The 20,013-nt window shown below is 51.7% G+C and overlaps 1 protein-coding gene across 1 annotated transcript in view; it reads left to right on the forward strand.

The window, feature by feature from the left end:
* Positions 1-19,588, forward strand: part of Igsf21 (immunoglobin superfamily member 21) — a 74,967-nt gene extending 55,379 nt beyond the window's left edge. Inside the window, exons 4-9 of the mRNA XM_050152431.1 lie at positions 8,858-8,973; positions 11,624-12,098; positions 17,572-17,657; positions 18,146-18,338; positions 18,683-18,721; positions 19,361-19,588. Coding sequence (XP_050008388.1) covers positions 8,858-8,973; positions 11,624-12,098; positions 17,572-17,657; positions 18,146-18,338; positions 18,683-18,721; positions 19,361-19,434 — 983 coding nt within the window. The 3' untranslated portion in view covers positions 19,435-19,588. The remainder of the gene's footprint in view (positions 1-8,857; positions 8,974-11,623; positions 12,099-17,571; positions 17,658-18,145; positions 18,339-18,682; positions 18,722-19,360) is intronic.
* The last annotated feature ends 425 nt before the right edge of the window (positions 19,589-20,013 follow it).

Below are 20,013 nucleotides of genomic sequence, written 5' to 3' on the forward strand. Positions count from 1 at the left end.
ATAAAAGTTCTTGCTGCCAAGCCTGGTGGCCTGAGTTTGATCCCCAAGACACACAGGTGGAAGAACCAATTCCCACATATTATCCTCTGACATCCTCCTGCATGCCATGGCACAAGAGCATGCATGCATGCATGCGCACGTGCACACACACCCCCCTCCCGAAAGAGCACTGGAGTGACAGTCCAGATCAGACAGGAGCACCCCACTCCCCTTGAAGTGTGGGCAGGGTTTCTTCCCCTCCCCCGCTGGCCTCACGAGTACAAGTTTGCTCCCTCACTATTTCCCCCAGGGTAGCCCCTGCTCTCCAGAGCACTTGCCCAAAGCTTCCAGCTCAGCTGGCTGCCACCTATCACAGCTGGTGGGCAGGGAGCAAGCAGGTGGGCACTGCCGGAAGCTCTCCACAGAGCAGGCTCAGGAGAGCAGATGACAATTGACATGGTTGGGCTCCTGCATAAGCCCAGAGGGGTCCCCATCTCAGAGTGAGAAGAACCCCAGGATAGCGGGTGTCCGGTCTGGCAATGACCTGGGACGAAAACCCCCTCATCTGACCATTGCCTCAGCCCAGGGATTCCACAGCTAAGGGGGGGGGGGGGCTCAGCTCTGCATCTGTGGTCCATGTAGGCACAGTTTCTCTCTCTCTCTCTCTCTCTCTCTCTCTCTCTCTCTCTCTCTCTCTCTCTCTCTCTCTCTCTCTCTGTCTCTCTCTCCTGTCACTGATCATGGCTCCATGTGGGGACTTGCTCTGTGTTTGTTCCTGCACGGAACTGTGACTATTCAGCTCGATATTTAATTTTTCCCTAAACTGCAGACTTGAGCCCTTCCCTCCCTCTCCTATTTCTCCACTGGCAGGATCCACTTCTACTGGGAACCTTCACCAGGAAAGAGTAGGGGGTAGATTTCCACCCTTTTAGATGGGGCAGGGACTGGAGGGTGTGGCACCTGGACCCCTCCTCCATTCGCCCATGTTACAAACATTTCTGGAGTGATCCTGCACCACGAAAGAGAATGGGGAACGGTCAGAGCTCGCTTTTAAAAGGAGTCCTAGCCCATGCACACAGACTACATTGTGACATAACAGCCTTAGGACCCCGGGCTGGCCAGGTATTTGCCTGAATGCTGACAACTTGCAAGGAGGCCAAGAGTCCTTCTCTCTGGGTGCTTGGGAAAGGAAGGAGGGGAGGAGGGAAGAACGGGTCAGGGCAAGCTCAATGTGTTTGGAGCCTGGCAACAGGGTGGGTACGTGATGGAGAAGGCTGGAGATGAAGACGGACTGGCCCAGGACACTCTCAAGAGTCTTCTGGGATGGATCCCTGTCACAGCCTGGCTGGTGTCCTCTGTGCTCATAGAAGTGACAGACACCAACAAGAATGGGATTTGAGCTTCTGTGACAAGCAGCCTGAGGGTGACCAGCTCCGGGCATCCAGAGTAAAGGCCTTGTCAGGTCTGGAGGGCTGTCTGAGGAGGCCACACCTGAGGCCAGCCTTGCGAGATGAGACGGAGTCAGAAGGGGAAGGTATCCAGACCCAGGTGAGGTAGGGAGACTGTGCTGGGCTGCTCTAGAAGCTGCAGCTGGGAGGACTTCCTGGAGGAACTGCTGTGCTGGGTGACATCGTGAAGCAAAAAGAGACCGGAGAGAGTGGAAAAGGAACAGAGACACAAGATAAAGAAATCAAAGAAAGAAATGAAGGTGGACCACACGGGACATTTATATTCATGGACACTTATATTAGAGGCTAGTTTTCTGGTGTTTGAAATACAGCGTAATGGCTGGGCGCTGATTGAAAAGGAAGGCAGTCGATAGAGCAGGCATGCTGAGAGGAAGAATGGATTTTTTGCAAATAATATAATTTTGAACTTGTCTGTTCCTTCTTCCCGCCCCTCCCCCAAATCTAATTGATGCCCTCCCTGTGATAAATGATTCTCAGGACTGGAGCAGGCTCAGCACCTTCAAAGAGTGGTACCTGGAGGGCAGGCCGGAGGGTCCCTCCCTGAAGACAATAGTGTTCCTGAGATGCAAGAGTAAGGGTTGCAGGAAGAGGAGACAAGAGCTAAAACAACCCTTCTGCCAGCTCAGCATCCCACATGCTCATAAGATAACATCCATTTTTTTTTCTGCTTCCCTCAAAAAACCTGGGAGCTGGGATGTTGGCAGATGTGTCAGAACCAACCCATTGCACAGACAGGAAGGCTGACGCTAGAGGGGGTGGCAGCTGATTGGTCCAAAGCTCCAAGGATATTGATACCTAGTCTGGGGATGGAGCTCTGCTCTGCTTTTGTTAAAGTGGGTACCTCAGGACAGGGAGGATGTAGAACGAATAATAAAAACCCAGAGACAGAAATTGGGGTTCAACCAGAAAAGCAAAACAGTCAGCTACTAGAGAAGTCTTACTTTTACCAAGGCTGGGCGTGTAGACTAAGCAGACTAAGCCTCTCTCTCCTCCCATTTTATATTCCCTCTAGTGCTGGGATTAAAGGCGTGTGACTCCCTAGGACTGGGATTAAAGGTGTGAGCCACCACCCCTGGATTTGTTTCTGCATCGATCTTGTATAGCCCAGGGTAGACTTGAACTCACAGAGATCCGTCTGACTCTGTCTCCCAAATCCTGGGATTAAAGGTGTGTGTCACCATTGCCTGACCTCTAGTGGCTTTTGCTTTGCTTCTGGTCTTCAAGCAAGATTTATTTATCAAAATACAAATAATATACTATTCCAGGAAGGTTACCTGGTGGGGTGGGGAGACAGGTGAACACACCTTGGGAAGGTTCCCTGCCTGTGTTGCTGGTGTTTCTTCGCTGTGTCCCCTTGCAAAGACCGAGAGATAATTTACAGAGCTGAGCGAGCGGCTGCCCAAGCTCGGGAGTGAGTTACAGAGCCCGAAACAAACTTCTGCTTGCGAGATACAGACAGGCCATATTTCAGGATTAATTTCATAAAATGGATCACCGAGCATCACCATACTCCATCTATATGAATTGCTGAGTCTAAAATAACTTCGCCTCCTGCCTCCCTCCGTGGCCATGGCACGGGGTGATGGAGGCTAGCGGGACTGTGTGGCGGTGTCTGGTTGGAAGCTGCTGTGCCTTGACAGCTGCACACAGAATTAACCGAGGAAAGTTCCAGAAGCAGAGCCTTCATCTTAATGCCTTTTAAGACAGAGTGAGAAATAACCCAGAAAACGCACTGGCTGGGTGGTTGTGGGGTGTGGTCATGGAATCTGGGGAGTTTCCGAGCAGGGCACATAAATGCAGAGGGTTTGCTTATACACGGCTGTGCCTCTGACAGATGTCCCCCAAAGAGCTGCTGGGGGCTTTGGACACCACTGTCCAGTGGAGGTCGCAGAGGAGTGGGAAGAAGCATGAAGCAGGCTCTCCACTGACGATTCTTCTCCATTAGTCATCGCCTGGGTACAGCTGGACACGGCCAGGTGCCCCCATAGACTGCTCACTCTAAGCCTGTCATTGAACCGGGTTATTCTTACCCAGGGGGTCCCATGAACTTTACGGCTGTGCTCTCCAGTGGCTGGCTGTCTTTAGATGAATGGGGACTAGATCTCAGGCCCAGGACACATAAAAGGCTGTTTGGTTTTGACCTTGATAGAGGCCTATCGGGGAAGGAAATGAAACTGGAGGTGGGGTTGGATTCTGGGAATGGGGTGGGAGGATAAAGAAGGCAGGGATAGGAAGAAGGTGAGAACCGTGGTAGAGGTGGAAATTGAGCTAAAGCTAGAGATGGGAACTGGGCATGGTGGCACAAACCTTTAGTCCCAAAATTCAGGAGGCAGAGGCAGAGGGATTTCTATGAGTTCAAGGCCAGCCCGGTCTGCATAGTAATTTTAAGCCAGCTACATAATGAGACTCTGTCTCAGAAAAAGGGGGGGGTGGAGACTTAGGACTGTAGCTCAGTTGCTAGAGTGCTTACCTAGCATACATGGAGTCCTGAATTTGATCTCAGCACCATACAAACCTGGCATGAGCTCACTTCCAGTACCAGCACTCAAGAGGTAGGAGCAAGAGGATCAGGTCATCCTCTACTTCATACCAAGTTCAAGGAGTGCTTCAATGACATGAGACTCTGTCTTGAAAAGATATGGAGGCGAAGATGGAGAGAGAGGTGGAGGTGGAGGTCAAAGAGGGGATGGAGGAGGGATGGGGAGGGAGGAGGATGGAGGTGGAGGCAGAAGTGGAGATGGAAAGAGAGATGTGGATGGAGGCAAAGATCAGACAGAGACAGCACTGAAGGCAGAGGTGGGGCCAGGCTGGGCCTGTGGGTGGATGGAAATTCAGATGGAAGCAGAGAGGGAGTTAAGATGGAGGTGAGGACGAAGATGCATGGAGACAGGAAAAGAAGTGAGGATGGAGGTTGGGATGGAAATTTATTGAGGGAGATCAAGGGTGAAAGGACACTGACAATGAGCCTAGGAAGCAGGGGTCTGTCTAGGACAGAGGGCTGGGCCTAGTCAAGGGAAGGGAAGGAGAAGGGACACAGCGACAGAGTGGAGACAGCTTTCTGGCTGCACTCAGCCTTCCAAGGGGCGACAGGGGGCATAATGTAGAGTGACATTCTCCCAGGGCACGGTGCCTGGGAGATGCTGGTGGGCAAGTGTCCACTGATGCTGGCAGCTCCTATGTGTCATCATCCATACAACCGTTGTGGTCTTATGAGCTCGACTATCTGTTCACACATGCTCAGAAATGCTGGTGGGGGAGGGGGAAAGGGATGGAGCACAGCTCCCATGCTCTGCATGGATCAGATGCAGGGCTCTAGAACAAGATGTATCTGTATGTATAGGAGTGTGTGTGCATTTGTGTATGTGCATAAGTGTATGCGTGTGTTCATGAGTTTGTGTGCCACTGTGTATGTGCATGAGTATATGTATGTGTGTGAGTTCATGAGTGTGTCTGCCATTGTGTGTGCATGATTATGTGTACATCTGCGTGTGCATGAGTGTGGGTATGTGTTCATGAGTGTGTGTGTGCGCACTGCTGTGTGTGTATCTGTGCATGTGCATGAGTATATTGTGTGAGTGTGTGCATGAGTGTGTGTGCATCTGTGTGTGTGCATGAGTGTGTGTGTGCCTCTGTATGTGTGCGTGAGTGTGTGTGCCTCTCCCCAACCACCTTGCAATGTTTTTTTTTTTAAAGCTTAGGCCTTTGAAATTTGGTTTGCTCTTTACACTTCCAGCACTTGGAGCTTGAACACGCACCATTTGGGGTGCTTGAATGCTACAGGGTTTGGGTGACTGCTGTGGTCAAGCGTGCACACATCAAGCACTTCATGGTCTCCTTGCTAAACTACATACAAGCAGAGACCATGCCAGCCTAAAACAAAGAAAACTAGCGGGGGGGGGGGGTAGCTGCCAGCAAGGGCAGTTATCGCTATTATTGAGGATACTTCCTACGTATTTTTGCATGTTCTATTTATTGAATCTCCACAAGGCTCCCTCCATTTTGCAGGCAAGCAAACACAGGGAGAAAGTTTAGGTCACCTGCCCAAGGTCACACAGCTGACAGGTATTATGGCTGGTCTCTGAATCTTGAGTGCTCTGGAGCCCACAGCCTCGAGTGCTCTGGTCTGGAATCCACAGCCCATCATAACACCCTTCTTTCTAATGAGGCAGGGATGCGTGTGTATTTCTGGGGTAGAGCACTTGGCCGGCCTGCAGGGGGCTCCAGATTCCTTCACGAGCCTGGCAAAAATGAAGTGGAGCCAGCAGCACTCATTAACACGACTGGTGGGCGTGTCAGGGGCCCTAGAGTCACGTCTCATTTACTGCTTGAGCAGTTCTGTCAGGCATGGTCTCCTCAGTGTGACCTCAGCAAAGTTGGCTGTGGCGGTGTGAATGAGACCGGCCATCACTGACCCATGTTTGAATCCTTGGTCCCTAGTTAGTGGAACTGTTCAGGAAGGATTAGGAGGTGTGGCTTTGTTGGAGGAGGTGTGTCACTGGGGGTGGACTGTGAGGTTTCAAATGCCTCCTGTTATTCCCAGTGTGCTCCCTGCCTCCAGCTTAGGCTTTGAGATGTGAGCTCTCCACTGTTCCTGCCACCACACCTTTGCTCCGCCTTCATGGACTCAAACCCTCTAGAACCATAAGCTCGGTTAATACCTTCTTTTATCAGTTGTCTTGGTCATGGCGTTTTACCTCAGCAACAGAGAATTAGCTGATCCAGGGACACAGGGGAAGGGGTGATTTTGGAGGGTCACCTTCCCTTTCTGGTGCTGCAGCATTCTGGAGGGTGAACTTTAACCAGCACAGCTTGTAGGTAAAGATGAGAACGAAGCTGGGAGGTGATGATAACGGTGGAGGTAGGGGTGGTGATGGAAACGGGGCCGAAGATGGAGATGGTGGCTAATGGAGGTACAGATGGAGGTGCAAGAAGAAGAGGGGGTAGGATATGTCAGAGGGACACTAAAGGTGGCAGGAACCACAGACAGTGAGCTCAGGGGACAGTATTTCAGACTGAACTCTGACTGGAGAATCCTTGGCTTTGGGGCAACAGAACTAGAAGCAACTCCCTAGAAAACTGGACCACCAGGCTTCTGGAGATGCTGCAAAGTCAGGGAATGAGAACTCTCAGCAACTGGGGTTTGCATTTGGGCAAAGGGGTACTGCAGACGCCAGCCCCTTTGAAGGCTGGGTTAGCTGCCCGAGAATCTGGACTCCGGGTCAGGCATTGATGGTGTTCAGTTTTAGTCTCAGCACACAGAGGCAGAGGCAGGTAGATCACTAAGCATTCAAGGCTAACCTGGTCTACATAGACAGTTCTCACTCAGCCAAGGCTTCATAAGAAGACCTTGTCTAAAACAATCAGAGAGTCTAAGCTGCAGGGCCAGGTTGCCGCCATTCAGATCTCGGCTCTACCTCACACTGACTACATAAGCTGGGGTCTCTTCACACATCTCACGGTTTCCCGTCTGTAGAAGGGGGAATAGCGCCACCTCCAACCCTCAGGCCAACGGTGAGGCTGAGGAGTGGGCTCACGGAAGCTGGCTCTCGCTGATTCTTGCTGTACGAGCGGGTTTTCAGTGCCGTTCTGTAAAAGTTACACTGCGGAGTTTGCAACTTCTGGGTAATTGAAGTGTTCTGGTGTGCGCTTCCGTTCCCCGAATTCCTACCCCACTTACCATCTGTTTGGAGCCTCTTCCAACTTAATTACAATTCTCCATCTATTGTTCTCGCAAGCTCCCCGCTCGCTTCCCTTCTCTTGCCCCCAGCATGTGTGGCTGCCTGAATGAAATGATGCCTCATACCTGGCTCCGTCTCACTGGGCCCTGAAACCGAGCGGCCCCATGCTTGCCACCCTCACCCACCAATGGGCTTCTCTGCACTCTGTCTGCCTCCTGGCTGGATGCCGGCAATGGGCCCCTGGCACCAAGCTCCACACCTGGCGGGTGTCAGGAAATGCTTGCTGAACTTAATTAAACTCAACTGGGGTGAAAAGCCCCTGCAGGAAGGCAAGGTCTCCAGCCTCTCTCGTTGTATGCTGCATGCCGCCCCCTGCCCCACTAATCAGTGTGCACAGGCCCAAGGCCAGGGAAGCAAGAATGGAAAGCCGGCCCCAAGCAGAGTTCAAAGATGATGCCTCTGGTAGATGCCAAGGAGGTCGGGAAATCACAGGGAGAACTATCTTAAGGCTGAATTCCCGGCATAGAGCCTTGCTGTTCCCCTAGCTCAAGTTCAGACTCAGGACCACATCTACTGAGCGCTGTTCCCAAGTAGCAAAGTGGCGGTCAGAGGCTCACAGTGTGGGAATGTACCCAAGACATAAGGGTGGTGGACCGGGATGTGGGCAAGGGGAAGAAGGGGAGCAGGTGAGAAGGAGGCTGCTAGCCACACTCAGCCGGGTTCCAGGAAGGGAGAGAGAAGCCCCCCAGCTTGGGGTGACTCTCAATCACTTGCTTAGCTCATTCCCAGCCCATGAATGGAGGCTACGCCATTGTCCTGTTCAGCCAAAACCCTTCCTGTGCTTTCCGTTTCTTCAAAATGAAGTTGTTACAGTGTCCCTGCTTTCAAAACTTTCAGTGGCTCACCACTACTCTCAGCCAAGAGAGGAAAGAAAGAACTGGGTGAGCTGGTCACACAGCTTCCTGGCATTGGAAGCAGAGGAAGAAGGGATGGAGGCCTTGATCTACAGCAGTTGCTGATGTCATGGTATAAAGACACCCACAGGGAGTGGGCAATGGTGGCGCACGCCTTCAATCCCAACATTTGGGAGGCAGAGGCAGGCAGATCCCTGTGAGTTCGAGGCCAGCCTGGTCCACAGAGTGAATTCCAGGACAGCCAAGACTGTTACACAGAAAAACCCTGTCTCGGAAAATCTAAATAAATAAATAAATATAAATAATACCCACGGGGACCTGTTTCAAGTTGGTAACAGTTCAACAGCTGGTTCACAAATTCCTGAAAATACCATAGGCGTCTGCACAGGTTGGAGCTGGTTCCAGGCAATGAGCAAGCTGTCACTCACCTGGCCCTCCACTCCAGTCCACCACTAGGCCTTTGCATGTGTTTATTCTGTCTTCCTGCAAACAGTTGCTTCCTTGAATCACAGGACAGGGTGGTTTCTCTGGCAGTGACTCCCCGGACCTCTTCACTGGGGCAGGTCCCCTGCTGTACTAGGATGCCATCTCTAGGATACGTCCTACCACGCCAATCTTCATGACCTCTTGAGTGCTCTGTATTTCTTCCATTGGGCCTAAAGTTCTAGGAAGCAGGGCCCTGCTCTGTGTCCCCAGCGAGAGTCGCCACGCTTGCTGTCGTCAGCCCCGCAGCAGCCCCTTCCTTTTGTGGTGCCTAGCAGGACTCTTTCTGAGTCCCCCCAGCTGAGTCATAGTCTCCTATTCTTCCCTTTGGAAGCTCCTCCCACCTCCATCGAAGTTGTGGCTGCTGACACACCTGCCCCCTTCAGTCGGTACCAGGCCCAGAACTTCACTCTGGTCTGCATCGTGTCAGGAGGGAAGCCAGCGCCCATGGTAAGTGCTTGGGGCCCAAGTCCTCAGTTGGCCAAGACTCCTGCTCCCTGAGACCTCTTCGGGTACCACTTCTGTCCACAGACAGGAAGCGGTCTGCTCAGCACCTCTCTCATACCCTCTGCCCCATCCTGCAATTCTGGGTCTTCACAATAAGGATCTTCCAGGAGGGCCCACCACCCAGTACACTCTGAGTACCCTAGATTTTTGAGGGGGATAGGAAACAATGAATGGTGTCATAGGGGGATGGGGAACAATGAATGGGGTCCAGAGGGGGGAAGGAACTTCTTCATAATCTCCCTGATTTTCCATAGAGATGGGTTCCAAGTTCATGTTCTCACCTTGACTCACCGCTCCTCCCAAACCTCCATGGGGTTTAGAAAGCCCCCCAAAAGGAAGAGAGGAAAGGGGAATGGAGAGAGAGAGAAGGGGGCAGGAGAAAAGACAGAGTGGGGTTTTCTCAGTCATGCAGAAGGGTGAGCACCCATGAACTCCTCCTCATCTGAGCATGCTTGTGGGCACACCAGTCAATCCTCAGGACTGATCCTAAGCAGGGTTCCCCCTCCCCGTCTTAGTTTGGATACAAGCCCGAGGAGTTTACTTAAAGAAACCTCATGTGGCCAACTTCTAATGTGAGGACATGAAACCCTCAAAGGTCACTGGGGCATCTCTGTGCACCCTGCCCAGAATCTTGGAGCTACATTTGGAGGAAATTTTACCCTGGGCATTTTAGAACGCTCTAATCCTCTACCCAGTGAGATTCACATGTTCCTTGGATTTAATGGGGTGGGGATGGGGAACAGATAGGGCTGGAGCAATGAGGACCTGCAGTTAGAATCCAGATGGAGAGGTAAGTGACCTCCTCCTTCCCAATATGACCATTTCTCATGTGCTGGCCAGTGGTAGGACCTGAGGATCTGACTAGCCCCTCTCAGAACCTGAGATGCCAGAGCCAGCTGCAGGATAGGGGAGTGGCTATGTGTAGAGAGGCTCCGTGGGGAGGGTGCAGGAGTACAGATGGGGGCAGGGATCAGGGGTACCGAGACATGGGGGCCTGGGGTGAGGGTACAGGACACAGAGGTCAGTGATATAAGACATGGAGGTCAGAGGTCAGGGGTGCAGAGACATAGGGGTCTGGGGTAAGGGTATATGGCACTGGGGATGGGGTTTAAGACATGGAAGTCAGGGGCCAAGGGTGCCGAGACACAGAGTTATAGCCATGAGATCACTAGTGAGTCATGGAGGCATCGTGGCCAGAGCTCAGTGGGCAGGTTTTGAGTCACGCTGCAGTCCCAAGCAAGCAGATGACAAAGGTGGCCTCAGAGCCACAGAAGGCTGAGGTCACAGTTCACGAGTCTCCCCAAGTCTCCCCATTAGAACCCACAAGGATTCCAGTCTCCCCCAAATCAGGAAGGCTGGTCTTTCCTCTAGAAAAAGGAGGACCAGAGGGGAGGGTTTCCTGGCCCTGGAGCTATGGGAGAGCAGCCCTTTCCCATCTCTCCACCTGGCTATCACTTCAGACAGTAACAAACGCCCCCTCTTTCGCTCTGTTCTTCCTGGCCTCTCCTCCCTTCTCATTCTCTTTCCTCCCCCTCTCTGTCTATAATGAGAGATCCTCATTCCCTGACATTCCTGTCTGGAGCAGCAGAACTTGAAAGCAATTCTTTGATATAAATTACAAACCTACTTTTGAAGCACTTTTCAGAAAAACAGCGAGAAGAAAAGCAAAGAAAGGGGAAGGAAAAAAAAAAACCAAACCCCCAAAGTGGACCATTGTGTGCAGATTTTTCAGTGGGGTTTTAAACTCTGACAGGTCCTCCACACCCGCATAGCACCCCTACCTACTCCCCAGCCCCTCCCCTACCTACCCATCCCCAGGCTTCTCCTCTCACACCCACAGAGTCCCTGGAGTCCCTGATCGTGACATGGCGCCTCCTGTTCTCTCTCCCTGTCTCCTATTGATTTATTTATAATGATTTATTAAAAAAATACACCCAATCCCCGAAGGCCTCTGGGTGCATGTACCAAAATAAGAAGACAGCAAATTAAATTAAATGCCTCCTCTCAAAACTTGAATTCCCTATTAGAAGAGAAAGGGAGACTACGGCTTCCTCGCCTCACGCCCCACACCTAGCTCTCTCCCACACAGGTACCTGCTTTCTGCATAGCAGCATAGCAGTTCTAAGTTGCCAAAGTGTGTGAGCAGGCAGAACACACACACACACACACACACCTTTTCCTGTTTTCCTTGTCTCATCGCTCATTCCTTCCTCATCCTCATGCCCCCGGGGCAGCCATGGACCATGCTGGAGCCCAGGTGGTAGCTAAGTGGCATCTAAAACCAACCTCCCCATGTGACTTCATTTAAGGCCCCAATTGTTCCCTGGAGTCAATCGTCTTATTTCTCTTTACAAATGGGGAAACTGAGGCTAAAAGGCTCCCCCCCCCCAGCTTGTCAGTAATGGTATTAGGCTGAGCCATCTCTCTCCAGCCCTGTGTGTATTCCCATCATGCCTTAGCTCTCCAGGGGAGGAGTGAGGGAGAAGAACCGGAATGAAGAACAGGAATGGGAGGCCCAGGCTCTTCTGAGAGTCCATTCGGAGAGGAAACCATCAATTCATTATCCCTTCCCTTGTCCTGCCTGCAACTATAGGTTTATTTCAAACGGGATGGGGAGCTGATCGATGCAGTACCCCTGTCAGAATTGCCGGCAGCCAGCTCCGGCCCCCTCCAGGACAGCAGGCCCTTCCGCGGTCTTCTGCATCGAGATGTGGACGACACCAAAATGCAAAAGTCACTGTCCCTCCTAGACACGGAATACCGGGCTGGACGTCCCTACACGGAGCGCCCCTCACGCACTCTCACCCAGGACCCCAGCCTTTTCGTGCAGCCCACCACGGAAAACATCCCAGAGACAGTAGTGAGCCGCGAGTTCCCCCGTTGGGTACACAGCGCAGAACCCGTCTACTTCCTGCGCCACAGCCGCACCCCAGGCAGCGATGGCACGGTGGAGGTGCGGGCCCTGCTCACCTGGACCCTCAACCCGCAGATCGACAATGAGGCCCTCTTCAGCTGTGAGGTCAAACACCCAGCGCTGTCCATGCCCATGCAGGCGGAGGTCACGCTAGGTAAGACTTAGACATAAAGGATATCCAGGACTCACTCCCGCGGTGAATGGGAGAGCCTGGGCTAGCCTTTGTTTGTACCTAGACTGCCCTCGGTCTCTGTTTTCTGGCCTGAAACAGGTCCGCAACCACCGTGTAACCCCATACTAGGAGCCCAGCTTGAATCCCTGCAGTACCCTGGATGGCCACTGAGGGCGCTGTCCTTACTCCTATCCTTTAGCTGATGGACCTGGGTTTTCCATGACTTTGGTGAGTTAGTTGGGGCTTTTTATTACACCCCCAGAGTCCACTTCCTTAATCACTGCCTTAGTGTAACCTACCTAGGATTGTGGTCAAGGGAACAATGAGTCATGAGTGTGGCCTGGCAGAATGAAGGCCCCAGTACTCTAAGAAAGGCTATGAAGTGAACAAAGCGGTAATTGGGGCACAGAATCCAAACAACACCCAGCAGGGATTTTGACGAGCAGGTTGGGCTTGTCTTCTGCAGTAGGCCTTCCTCTCACCTGCATTCCCTTTCCAGGGATGCCTCCAGGAAGCCTGCTTGGGTCTCCCTGGTCCCTCCAGTTGGCTGCTTCTCTTTCAAGGCTCTCTCCCTGGGTTTGTGACTCTCTGGTGAGCAGCCTTGCAAGCCATCTCAGTATGAAAATACTTTCTTCCCATTGGTCAGGGCTACTCACTTTCCCACGGTCTCCTCATGTCCGGGTCACCACCCGCCAGGCCACGAGGCTTCAGAATGCTTCCCAGACCTGCCCTGTTCGTCCTTTTCTCGTGACCACCCACCCAAGCACTGTGCACCCACCCCTGGACTGCAGCATAGCCTCCAAACTGTCTCTCTGCTTCTGGCTTTTGTTTTGTTTCGATTTTGGTTGTTTGCCTTATACTACTCTTCATCCCTACTGATCTAGTTAAAAAAAAAAATAAATCAGCTCAAAACCTAGGTAAGAGCTGCCCAGACCCTCCGGTGTAGACTCTAGGCTGATGCAGAGAAGAGAGCCCAGAAATAGACCTGCGGGCAAAGTCGATTGATTTTGACGGAGACCCCCGAGGCTGTTCGGACAGTAAAGATGAGTTCTCTAGCACATGGCCCTGGAACAAGAGAACATGAGAAAGGGAGGGGCGGGCCTGGCCCCTGCCTGGCACGCACACAGGTTAACCTGAGGATGATTGATAGACTCCAGTGTAAAAGCCAGTGCCATGAAACTTCTGGAACAAAATGGAGAAAAATGTTTTATGGAGCCGAGGTAGCCAACATCCCTTAAAGCAATCGTAAAAAATGAAAACACTAGAGGAAAAATTGAAAATTGTTTGATGGGACTGAATCAAAATTCAAATCTTTGGCTCATAAGAAAACATCCCCAAAAGAATGCAGAACAAGGGGAAATTCTCTCAGTCCTCTGTGAAACATTGGTACCCAGGATGCGTAAAACAAAAACCTAAGCCAGGCAAGGCGGTGCCAGCCTGTTATCCTGGCATTTAGGAGGTGGGGCAGGAGGATCAGAAGTTCAGGGTCATCCTTAGCTATGTGAGTAGCTTGAGGTCAGTCTGGGCTACACAAGACATGTCTCAAAACAATATTAGAAACAATAAAAAGAGAAAATCTTATAAAACCAAAAGGCACCAGTAGATACATGAGAGAACCAGGATTTGTTTTCAGTAATGGAGATCAAACCCAGGGCCTAACGTGCGCCGGATATGTGCTCGGCCACTGACTAAGCCTCATCCCCAGCCCATGACATCTGGCTTTTAAAGTCCCCTATAGACATATTAAAACACTGACTCATCAGGGAAATGGAGACTACAGCTTCAATGAGATAGCATGTGTTACTGGATTTGGGTAAACTTTTAAAAATTGCCAATACCAAATGCTGATAAGGCTGCAGAACCATCAGAACACTCCTACATCATTCATGGAGTATAAAATGGTACTGATCCTTCGAAAATCCAAATATTCAAATCCAAATATCATATTCAAACATGATAAACACCTTACTCCCAAGACCCAACAATTGCATATGGAGGGATGGTTGAGTAGATGGATAGATGGATGGATGGATTAGGAAGATAGGTGGATGGATGGGTGGATGGATATATTGAGAAGGTGGATGGGTAAATGGATGGATTGTAAGGTTGGATGGATTGATTGGACTGAATTTATGAATAGGCATAGAGGAAGGAAGGAACGAGAGGAAGGATAGATAGATGGATGGATATGCTATATGGATAGATGAATGGACAGAGAGGTTGGATGGATGCATAAATGGATGAGTAAGTGGAAAGGTGGGTAGTTGGTTGAGTGGGTAGATGATGGATGCATAGATGGGTAGATATGATGGATAGATGAATAAATGAATGAAGTGTACATAGATGGATGGATGAATTAATGATAGTTGGGTAGATGATGGATAATTGGGTAGATGTAGATGATTAGGTAGATGGGGGATGGTTGGGTAGATGGTAGATGGTTGAGTAGATTGTGGATGGTTGGGTACATGGTGAATGGTTGGATAGATGTAGATGATTGAGTTTATGGGGGATAGTTGGGTAGATGGTTGGATGGATGGATGGATGGTTGGGTAGATTGTAGATGGTTGGGTACAAGGGGGGTGGTTGGGTAGATGGTGGATGATTGGGTAGATGGTGGATGGTTTGGTAGACTGTTGGATAGATGGTAGATGTTTGGGGAGATAGATGGATGGTTGGGTACATGGTGGATGTTTGGGTAGATGGTGGATGGTTGGGTAGATGGATGGATGGTTGGGTAGATTGTACATGGTTGGGTACAAAGTGGATGGTTGGGTAGATGATGGATGGTTGGGTAGATGGTGGATGGTTTGGGTAGATGGTAGATGGTTTGGTAGACTGTTGGGTAGATGGTAGATGTTTGGGGAGATAGATGGATGGTTGGGTACATGGTGGATGTTTGGGTAGATTGTGGATAGTTGTGTCATTTGTGAATGGTTGGGTAGATGGTGGATGGTTGGGTAGATGGTAGATGGTGGATGGTTGGATACACAGAAGGGAGAACTGAGTAGATGGAACATGGTTAGGTAGATGTACAAGTGACTGTCTTAATGGGAATCTGGAATTCCATGGAAGTCTGAGAGGAGCCTTTTCTTGAGTCCACACACGCCATCCTCACAGACAGCAAGATCCCACAGGTGGGGGTATAATGGGAATTTCTGCATTCCTTTGAGCCAGGATTTCACTCTGTGGCCTAATCCCTCTCCCCATTGTCATTTTCAGAGTTTCTCTTAGGCAGGTGATGAATAGGTGAACAGACAGAGCTGGCACTCCACACCACAGCCTGAGAGGGCCTGGGCTCTCATTCTGTTCTCTAGCTGGGGTGAGAGAAGCGAACCCCAAAACTGCTGACACACCTCTGCTTGGAACTCTGGGTTATGCTCTCAAAGCAGGCAGGGGACCAGGCATTTCTTGTCAGGAGCTGCAAATGGACTTCCTGGTGGTGGTGGGATGGGATGGTGCAAGCTGCTGGCAAGGGGCGCCCAGAAAGCCCTGACAGGGGTGAGCGGGAACTCCAAGATATGCGCAAGCATCCCTGTTCAGGGGAGCTCAAAGGGACAAGAGTGTAGCAGACCCCTTCCTGGCCACCCTATGTGCTCCTCAGGGTCAACTTCACATAGGAGCCACTAGAAACAGCACAGAGCAGCCTAGAAGGCTGTGTGACCTGCTGCCTAGTTGCCCTGGACTCTTGAGCCTCTCCTGAAACACTTGACCTCCAAGCCCTGCCTTCTGCTCCAAGCCCTTCCACTCCCTCTGCTGGTTGACACGGGCAGTGACGCAGACCACCCCGGGTCATACCATCCCCAGGGTTTCCCATCTGCAAACCTACCTCCTCCACAGCACCCAAGAGAAACTGGAGGAGGCAAGAATGTTCCTTAGCCTCTGTGCCTTCCTGGGCTTGCAGGACAATCTCTAAAGGCTGGAAGGTGAAAAGAAACCAAACATGAAGTATTGAATCGAAAGACGTCGGACAAAAGTCATAGAGGGATGGCTGATAGCTCAGAGGTGAAGTTTTGGGGGATGGCTCAGAGGCGGAGCCTTTCCACCCCCAAGTCTGCCATCTGCCAGAATAGACTAGAACTTCTCCAGTGTCCCCGGCCAGAGCTGCTTCCATGCAACTGGCAGGTGGATGCAGCAGCAGCAGCGGAAGCATCCTCTCCTCCCCTCACCAGGCTGCCCTCCCTCTCAGCAGGCCGGGCCCTTCCCTCTGCCCAGGCAGTCCTTCAGATGTCTTCCCTGTGGTTAATTAGTGGTTCCTTGGCCTTATTCTCCGAGAGCGAGATTGGCAGAGCCTGGAGCTTGCTCACATCTGCCTGCTGCTCTGATTTCCATTGTGAGCTAAGTGGGGACAGCCCTGGAAATTCTGTGGAGTCTGTCCCCAGCCCCGCCAGCTCTCTGGATGACCGTGTCCTCCATGCTTCCTCTGCTTGGAACCTTCCTCGTTCACCTCATTTTTCTGAGACACTGTGACTACCACACCCCCCACCAACACAAACACACACACACACACACACACACGAGCTGTGTACCACCTCCACTGGCACCCTGCACACACCACAGGTCATAGTTTGGCTGAGTCTGTTTGCAAATTAAATACCTCCCCCGCTAATGGATAAGTTGCAGACACTTGACTTTAATCATTGTCCCCTTTACTAGTCCCTAGCCCTGCTCCAAAGCCTGACATATGGCCAGCTCAGTAATTACTATTGAATGAGTGAACAAATGAATTAATGAGGGCGGGGAGTCAGGAAACATGTGTAATTGACTCTGCAGGGACCTCGGACAAGCCTCTTTATTATGCATGGGCCCGCCCCCCCCCCCGAAAAGAAGAGAAGCCCAGCCAGTCGCCCTCCCACAGGCGAGGGGTACCCAGGGCATCCTGTCTCCTCAGCACATACAAAGCCGCTGAGGAAGACTGGACTGGGCCCGACAGGACCAGAGGCAGGGAGAACAAAGGCTGGCTAGGGAGTGAGGTGGCAGCTTCACACAGTCCACGCACCCCCACCCAGAGATTCTGGGAAATCCCCTGGCAGTAGGATTCTGGATCAGGATCTTGGAGGTCCTGCTTCTTCCTCACTGGGTGACCTTTGGCAAATCACAGTGAACTCCCTGGGCCTCCGTGAACTCAGCTGGACAGAGGGGACAATGATGGATGGATGTCGTTATCTTTCTCCCCCACTGACGTGTGAGACCCACAAACTCAGGGACCCATGTGTTCCTGTGTGTCACTGAATCCCCAGATCCCAGTTGGGGTGGGGCACAAAAGAGGGCTGTAGGAAATATGGAGAGAGGCACCCACGACGGTTTGGGGAGGGGGATGAGTGAGCCTCCTTGGAGCTCCTGAGAAGCAGCCAGTGTCTAGAACACCAACCTCTGAAACTTGCTCTGCTTCCTGGCCCACTCCACTCTCCATGCTGAGCACACCCACCCACCACCCCTCTTTCTCTTGATACAGTTGCTCCCAAAGGACCCAAAATTGTGATGACGCCCAGCAGAGCCCGGGTTGGGGACACAGTGAGGATTCTAGTCCACGGATTTCAGGTCAGCCTCTCTATGGATAGCTGAGTGGAGTGGAGGGTGGGTAGAGACATCCAATGGGGACCAGCATTCCTGGCTTACTCTCCTATACCCACAAGCAAATGCAGTTCGCATCAATCTTCAGTCTTCACGTTTACTCTAGCCCCAACCCCTGAGAGTCCTCCCCACCTAGTCTCCTATTGGACAGGCTGTTTTCAATTTCCCTATTAAGCTGAGGATGATCTTGATCTTCTAACCCTCCTCCCGCCCCCTCTTCTGTGCTAGGATTATCAGCATGACAGTTTATCAGATGCTGGGGATGGAACCCAGGGCTTTGTGTGTGCGAGGCAAGCATGCTACCACCTCAGCTACACCCCCAGCCTCGTTCCCGGGGTTCTAAGGTGCTACCTGAAGCCTATTGGATGAGAATCGGGGCCTGGAAAGCCTCTGGCCTTCCTGTGTTGGCAGCGTGCGCCCCTGATGACTCCACTGTTTCCTGCTCTGACCCACAGAATGAGGTCTTCCCAGAACCCATGTTCACATGGACGAGAGTGGGCAGCCGCCTCCTGGATGGCAGCGCTGAGTTTGACGGGAAGGAACTGGTGCTGGAGAGAGTTCCTGCTGAGCTCAATGGCTCCATGTATCGCTGCACCGCTCAGAATCCACTGGGCTCCACCGATACACATACTCGGCTCATCGTGTTTGGTAGGGACCCCACAGGACCACCCAAGGATAGGGCTGGGCTCAAAGTCATCCTCAAAAGCCCCTTAAATTTGCCTCAGTGAGATAATTCCATTCACTGATTCTAATTGCAACAACTTTAGCATCAGAGAGACTTTAGGTTCGCATCTCGGCTCTGCCACTTAGCAGGCCTCATTTCCCCATCTGTAACATGGTCAGCTCTGGAGAGACTGAGGGGGAGCACCATCCCAGGGAGTGGGAGCACCATCCCAGTGCATGCAATGCCACATAGCGGGTACCTGGGGAAGGTCCTCCACGCTCAGAACTCAGCGCCACCCATTCTGCTTCTCTCTGCTTCTTTCTGACAGAAAACCCAAATATCCCAAGAGGAACAGAGGACTCCCGTGGTAAGTCTCCACCCTCAAGACTGCACCCTTAAAAGAGAGTGCTTTTCAAAGCATCTGTTGCTAAAGCCAACGTGTCTCCCCTGGTCCCTCCTTTCCTTCAGGAAGCCATCACCTCAGACAGGCAGGTCAAGGTTAGGCAAAGGCAGGCCCTAAGCAAGGAAGGCACTATACCCCCAAACAGCTAATGGGATAGCAGGGGTCAAGTGTGTCCCCTCTCATTGCTACCCAGACCCCAAGAAGCCGTGTTTGGTGCTGACCATGGTGTGGGTCTCTGACAACTCCATGGGACACTTAAGAATATAGAAGGGTGCCCCAGGCTGTTCCTTCAGCCACCCAACCTAGAACCACCCATGGGGTGCAGACACTAATCATACACAGTGAATCTCACAATTCTCAATGAAGCATCCCTTTCCTGGTGCCCACTGGGCCATCCTGATGGCCTCAGCCCAGCAGGCCTGCATGGGGAACAGGGCACTGGACTCATGGCAGCCTGCAGAGCTGAGGTTTGATCACCCGATGCTGCATCTTTGTTGGGAACCATTTTTCAACATCTGTTGAAACCCCCCATATTCACACCAATAGGCCCCCTGTAACACGCAGGCAGGCTGCAGCCGTGACACCACCTCTGCCCTCTCACAGGTTCTGCTTCTGGCCTCGCTGGCGTCCGGCTCACCCTGGTGCTTGCCCTGACAGTGGTCCTGGAGCTCACGTGAAGATGCCGCCTCCTCCTGACGCTCCAGTGGCCCGGCATCTCTGCGATCGATTTTCATTTCTTTTCTAAACTATTTCCAGTCTTGTTCTTAGTCTTTGCCCATGTCTTGGCTTCTTCACTGGGTTTAATTAAAACAAACGGACCAATTTTCCCCACCTTGGTGTGTGGCTCTGTCTTTCCTTAGTCTAGTAGTAGCTTACTGGGTACCCCCTGGCATCCAGTCTTGGGACAGGCATAGAGATAGAATGGCAAAGGAAATGGAAAGTTTGCACTCCTCTGAGGATGGGTGGACATGCAGCTCCTGTCTTATTCAGGCTTTTAAAAAGCCAGGTGTGGGAAATGGCTGTAGAAAATGTAACAGTCAGCTGTAGCCACAACAGTGCTGCCTAACAAGTCAACCCACGTCTTGGTAACAGACAACAGCTGGCATGGATACTTACTTATAGATAGCAGTGGTCCAGATGTCCTCATCCAGGCTCACTAGATAGCTTAGCTTCAGACAGCAGACCCTCCCCTCACTGCCTGCATAACCCCTGCTGCAGGCTACACTCCAGGCTGGCCTCTGGTCTCCACTATGGAG

The sequence above is a fragment of the Alexandromys fortis genome, unplaced genomic scaffold (genome assembly GCF_014885135.2).
Source record: "Alexandromys fortis isolate MF-2015 unplaced genomic scaffold, M_Fortis_MF-2015_v1.1 scaffold_26, whole genome shotgun sequence".
NCBI classification, from domain to species: domain Eukaryota; kingdom Metazoa; phylum Chordata; class Mammalia; order Rodentia; family Cricetidae; genus Alexandromys; species Alexandromys fortis.